This window comes from Cynara cardunculus (genome assembly GCF_001531365.2).
Source record: "Cynara cardunculus var. scolymus isolate 2C chromosome LG 12, CcrdV1, whole genome shotgun sequence".
Taxonomy (NCBI): domain Eukaryota; kingdom Viridiplantae; phylum Streptophyta; class Magnoliopsida; order Asterales; family Asteraceae; genus Cynara; species Cynara cardunculus.
Genome location: NC_037539.1, coordinates 19,522,078 through 19,528,877, shown reverse-complemented (window position 1 = coordinate 19,528,877; position 6,800 = coordinate 19,522,078). Strand labels below are relative to the sequence as shown.

General features: G+C 35.0%; 1 protein-coding gene across 1 annotated transcript; it reads right to left on the bottom strand.

Annotated features, from left to right (window-relative positions):
* Positions 1-5,361: 5,361 nt before the first annotated feature.
* Positions 5,362-5,766, bottom strand: LOC112523763. Its single transcript, XM_025133442.1, has one exon. It carries the CDS (start codon positions 5,764-5,766, stop codon positions 5,362-5,364), a length of 405 nt encoding a protein of 134 aa, XP_024989210.1.
* Positions 5,767-6,800: the final 1,034 nt, after the last annotated feature.

Below are 6,800 nucleotides of genomic sequence, written 5' to 3'. Positions count from 1 at the left end.
ATGAACATTAAGATCTTGAGAGAGATAGAGAGAAAAAGTCAATCTTTAAAACTTGGTCAATCTCATCTATTACGTATACTGAATTTTACAAATGAAGCTCTCTACTTACAATTACAAGACTAACACCCTATTTATAGGGTCAAACATTGCACAAATGGTCAAAGTCAAACTTCTATAAGAAAAGTCAAACACGATGACTTTATACAATTATAGACAAAATAAACATTCAAGACGAATACAATATTACACTAACTTTCAGTCCTAACAAAGCTACCTCGAACTCCAAAGAGATATGATGCTATATGGGTGATTGTAGACTGTTTGTCTAAATCTGTGCACTTTCTACCGATTAAAGAGAATTATTCCTTAGAAAAGTTGGCAAATATTTACATTGAAAAGATTGTAACTCGACACGGTGATCCATTATCCACCATCTCAGATCGAGGTAGTCGGTTTACCTCTAAATTCTGCAAGAGAGTTCAAAGAGCTATGGGATCCCAAATCAGATTGAGTACGACATATCATCCTAAGATGGATGTGCATATTGAAAGAACAATCCAGAGTCTCAAAGATATGTTAAGAACCTCTATTATTGAATTCAAGGGATCATGGGAAGGTTATCTACCTTTGATTGATTTTGCGTGTAACAACAGTCATCATTCTAGCATCCAGGTGGCACTTTATGAAGTTTTGTATAGCCGAAAGTGTAGAACGTTGTTGTGTTCGAATGAAGTGGATCAGAGAGAGTTAATAGGTCCAGAGATTGTTCAGGTAACTTCTGAAAAGATTGAACTAATTCGTGAACGAATTTAAATAGCTCAGGACCGACATAAGAGTTTTGTCAATAAACATCGTAAATCGATCGAATTTCTAACAGGAGATTTCGTGATATTGAAAGTCTCTCCGTGGAAGGGTGCTTTCAAATTTGGAAAGAGAGGTAAGCTCAGTCTGAGGTATATTGGGCCATTCAGGATTTGCAAATGGGTCAGATTGGTTGTTCATCAGTTAGAGCTACCAGAGGAACTCAGCTTCATAACACTTTCCATGTTTCTAATTTGCAAAAGTGTTTGGCAAATCCGAGTCTGACAATACTGTTACCGGAGGTAAATCTGGATAGCAAACTGAACTTTGCGAAAACACCTACAATTGTCACTGATCGAAAAACAAAGTGTTATGAAACAAAGAGATCAATCTTGTGAAAGTTCGGTGACATTTCCATAAGGGTTTAGAGGCAACCTGGGAATTGGAATCAAAGATGAAAGCCGAGTATCCGTGGTTGTTCAATTAATTGAATTACATGACGAATTTCTTTTGAGGGGTGAATAGTTTGATAAACGAGTTCTGGTTATACATCTGAGGTAATTATTTGATTTTGTGATTAATGGTTTATATTAATCCATAATGATTGTATTTGTGTATATGTGCATTTGCATAACCATGCATGGGTTTGTATATATGTGTGTAGGTACATATATGCATGAATATGTGAGTGATATATATATATATATATGTGTGTGTGTGTGTGTGTGTGGAGATATGCATGTATGTGCATGTGGTGTGTGAAGGGGGAGGATTTTTAATAGTTATCTTCCATCGCTTGTTTAGAAAGAGTATTTAAAGTAGGAAATTTTGGAAAGCAACTTTAGTTGCCATTTTTCGAAAGCTTGGAAAAAAAAACGAGTCTCTGGGTGTTTTGCAAAAGTTGAAGTTGTGATCAAAGATTGAAGCTAGTTTTTGTGTGATTTCATCTTCAAGTTTCTTTGTTGAATTCATCTTCAATTTTCATAAGGTGATTTTTACAGCAGTTTTGATACTGAATTTATAACTGCTGTTAAATAATAATGGGTTTTAGGATTATGAACTGTTGAACGTATGTTGTATATTTCTTAAGTTCAAATGCATAGTCCGATGAAGGGTTTTTATCGGACACTGTGTTGTCCGATGAGAAACCCTTATCAGTCATGCCCTGACCGGTGAGAAAGTTTATGTTCTTATGTATAGTCCGGTGAGGATTTTTACTGGACGAAGTGTTTTCCGGTGAAGACCTTTATCGGGCAAGGGTTGTCCGGATTCGGCACCTTATCGCCAAATGTTGAACGGATTAAGTGTTTGGGGTTTCAAGGGTTGACCGAATTGGGTGTTCATCACCCAACGCCTTGTCTGGTGAGGATGCTCATCAGACAAAGCATTGTCCTATTTGTTTATTTATATTCAAGTGTTGACCGGTAAGGTTGTTATCGGACATATTGTTGATCGGTGAAGGTAGTTACCGGTCAGAGTATTGACCAGTGATGATGTTTTATTATTCAAAGTGTTATCTGGTTAGAGTGTTGGCCCATCAAGGGTAGTTTATCGCCCAAGTCCTATCCGATGAAGGGCAGTCATCAGGTGAGTGTTGTCCGATGAAGGGTATCCGGCCAAGTGGTGTCCGATGAGGACAAATGTTGTTTTTATATATCTTTAAGATGTTGTTTATAAATTGAGAAAGGAGGTGTTGTTTTTTTCAAAAATGTTGAGATGGATAAATGTTTTTAAAATAGATTGAAATAATATTGAAAGTGGGTTTAAGAACTGAGAAAGTTCTTGAGATATATTTTCTTATATGAAACTGTTTTTAGGCCATTATTGGCTGAAACTGCAGATTTAATGAGGATATAAGGGTGGCATATCAAGATGGGGTGTACAATGGGATACGGGTGACATATCAATTAGAGGAGTATTATGGGATAAGGGTGGCATATCAAGGAGAAGTGTACCTTGGATAAGGCTGACATTTGTGAGATCTGGTTATCTTATAGCTCTTGTTGTCACATCCATAAGATATGATAATTTTGAGTCAACATTTCTTTGTGATATAAAGACTTGGAAATATTGCTCTTATTGAAATGTTAACAATGATGTTATTGAGAAGGGGAAAGTGGCTTATAGCCGGAGACATTAATTGCTCGTGTTTCCAATGATTTTGAGATATCAGATATCATGTTTTGGTTGTTCAAAAGAGTATAGATTTGAAATAAAACCCAGAGGGTCTTTGGTTATTATTCAATTTAGTTTTCATTTGAGTTTAAAACTGTTCTTATCTTAAAAGCTTTTATTAATAACCAAGAACTCTAGTGATTGGTATTTCTTTGAATGATTTGGAGGTTGAATTGTAAGCTTTAGTCTGATGAGATTTAAGAGCTTTAAGAGTTGTGTTCCGAATGTCCAAGAGAACCTGAGTGGCTATGTTTCTTATGTAGTAAGAACGCTTTTATAACTTGCAGTTTGTGGTATTACTGCAGTTATAATTTATAAAGTTGTTGGATGTTTAAATGATATTTTCATGATAGGTTTTGTTGATGTTCACCTTCTAATTGCAAATAAGAGGTTCTCTCATTAGACCTCATGATCTAACCCTCATTTAGTGTTTTAAAAATATGCATTGCAGGTCCAGCTGTGTCTACGAAAAAGAGGAAGGGGAAAATGTGATCATTTTTCTAATGTGCATAACTGGTGTATGAAAATCAGCTTGTTATCTGATGGATTTTGGAAATATATGTTGTGTATACATGTGATGTACAAGAATATCATTTTGGAATTTTTGGATAGTAAATTCTCTATTATAATTTATTGACTGTTTGGACCAAAAATGTATTGTTATATTTCTTAATTTATGAAATACATGTTTATATACAATATAAAAAAAGGAGTGTTACAAAAACTCCTATCTCTATGCATCTAACTAGTGAAAGAGAAAATATTATTTTTCAAAAAAAATTGCATTGTTTATTCTTCCCACATAAATATACCGTAAATTTGTGGACGTAGTATGATTGATTAATCTGGATAATATCTATTCAAATGTGTGGATGAAATCCATTGATCTTTTCTATGTCCATAAATTGATCAAGGAGTTAATTACCATTTTTGTATCAATATCGGAAATATAATTTTTCCATAATAAAACTATTTTATGCAAAGTTATTATGGATTATTTTTGAAAAAAGTTTGTGTTACAATAAAATTAAGTGACTAAAAGAATGTTTTTTAAATATTATAATGAATGTTTTTTTGTATTGTAAACTCATCTTTATTTAAAAAGATTATAATTAATGATAATTAAAAATCCATTCTTTTTATTTACTGTTGTTTTATTTTGTTTTTTTTATAACACGTTATCAACACGAATGTTTATAAATTAAAAACGTCATTGCCGCTATTAAGCATTGCTAAACGATTGTAATGTTTGTTTTCATCAATTGTTATTGCAATCCAAGTAAGCATCTTTACATGAATGTACATTTTTTTATATATGAGTTGCTGATAACCATACCTGATATATGTTTGTTATCCATGATATCATCGTTGATAATTTTGTATCTACTTCATTATGAATTGTATCCTCTTTTAAAAGTACAATTTTTTATTATATAAGTTTTTTATACATATATTTTGTTAAGTAAATATGCCTGCAAAGACTTAATTTTTTCCCTTAATATAATAAACGTCCATGTATAAATAAGTCATAAAATCTAAATAGTTCAATGCAACGGAAGTATTTTTTTAACTAATAAAACTTAAGGAACATTTGTATATTCATATCAAGTCCCGGATAGTCTCCACGCCAAGCTTTTATTCCGCGATAGCCGGTTTTAAACTTTCTTTCTTCTTTCCTTTGCTACTATTCCCGTGTGTGAGAGGACCTGGTTGCATAATTGTTTTTGAAAGGAGTTGCGTGAGCCAAGGGCCCAGTGAATTAACTGTTTTAATGCATACACAACATAAAAAAATAGATTTCACAAACGTCATAATTTATCATGCATACGGTTTAAACAACATACGTCACAAAACTAGTGGCATTATGGGGGATGACTACCCCACACAGTAATACCTGGCGAACTCACACAGCGTATCCGGACTTACGGCTTAGACAAGCTCACAAAGCATGCTCGTCTTTATGGAATCATAACATAGTACACCCCCATTGCCACACAACATATTTATTAAATAAGGCACGTTTTACGCATACATGATACTCAAATATATCAAGAAAATTCCAAGCGAGCTTGCATAAAATTGTAAATAAAATGTGCAACCATTTTTTTTATGTCAAACTAGTTGCAATGTAAAGCACTATCAACTTTTCTTTCGATGTTCACTGTTGCCTTTGCTCACACAATAGATCCCTATCCCATTACCTTACCACAACTCCTATGGGTTTTATACTAGGCCAACGTCGGTTAAAATCATATGAGGAGGCCATATTTATTAATTGAAGGGGGAAGTTATGACTTTTGATGTGAAGGGAAATTAAGGATGCACCTCTTTGTTTTTTTATTACAAACTCTCCTCCTTAACAAAATTTCGTCCTCGAAATTTGCCTCATGCATATAAATGAGGGTATTTCAACCTCATATTTTTCTCGGGTTCCAAAGTTGCTTCTGGCCCCGTATGATGTTTCCGTTGGACTTTCACGAGAGAAATTTCTTTGTTTCTTAGCTTCCTCACTTTTCTATCGGTAATTGCCTCTGGTTGTTCAATATAACTTAGTATTTTGTCCACCTTTATATCCTTAAGAGTTACCTCGGTGCTCTCATCCGCCAAACACTTTCTTAAATTAGATACGTGAAACGTGTTATGGATGCCTTGAAGTTCTTCAGGTAGTTCCAACTTATAGGCAACCTCACCTACACTTTTAGTTATCATGTACGGACCAATATAACGAGGACTTAGCTTCCCTCGCTTTCCAAAACGAACTACGCATTTCCACGGTGAAATCTTAAGCATAACTTTGTCCCGAACTTGAAATTCTATCGGCTTTCGTCTTTTATCGGTGTAGCTTTTATGTCTATCTTGTGCCACCTTTAACCTTTCCCTTATCTATTTTATTTTGTCCGTAGTCTGCTGAACTATTTCAGGGCCAGCCAATTGTCATTCACCTACCTCATTCCAACATAATTGCGTTCGACAACTTCTCCCATACAAAGCTTCATATGGTGCGACTTGAATGCTAGCATGATAGCTATTGTTATAGGAAAATTCTATCAATGGAATATGGCTTTCTCATGACCCTGCAAAATCGATAGCACATGCCCGCAACATATCTTCTAGAGTTTGAATGGTCGTCTCGCTTTGACCATTTGTTTGCGGGTGATAGGCTGTACTTAGCTTTACTCGTGATCCCAACTCTCTTTGAAAGCTTTGCCAAAATGTAGAGGTGAACCGACTGTCCCTATCAGAGACTATTAATAATGGAACACCATGACGAGTCACAATCTCGTTTATATACAACTTTGTTAGTCTTTCCATCGAGTACGTTTCTTTAATTGGTAGAAAATGTGCAGACTTCGTAAGCCTATCAACGATTACCGAGATAGCATCATAACCCTTTGGTGTTCTTGGTAATTTCGTCACAAAGTCCATTGTGATGTGGTCCCACTTCCATATCGGTATTTCAAGGGGTTGTAGCTTACCATATGGTCGTTGATGTTCAACTTTGACTTGTAGACATGTCAAACACCTTTCGACATAATGGGCTATGTCTTTCTTCATCCCTGGCCACCAGTAAGATTGACGAAGATCTCGATACATTTATTGTTACCCGAATGGATAGAATATCGAGATTTATGGACTTCGTCTAACACATGGTTACGAAAGTTGCCTAAGCGAGAAATCCAAATTCTGCCTTTATAGTACTTTAACCCTTGATTATTATCTTCAAGCAACAGACCAACCCCTACCATTCTCTCTCCCTTCCAGTTTCCCTCTACTAAAGCTTCTTCTTGAATTTTCTTGAGTTCATCGGTCCAACTAGAAGTGAC

Bases quoted from the DNA above. Each gene is read 5' to 3' on its own strand.
- LOC112523763 (XM_025133442.1), bottom strand. From the start codon at position 5,766: ATGCTTAAGATTTCACCGTGGAAATGCGTAGTTCGTTTTGGAAAGCGA.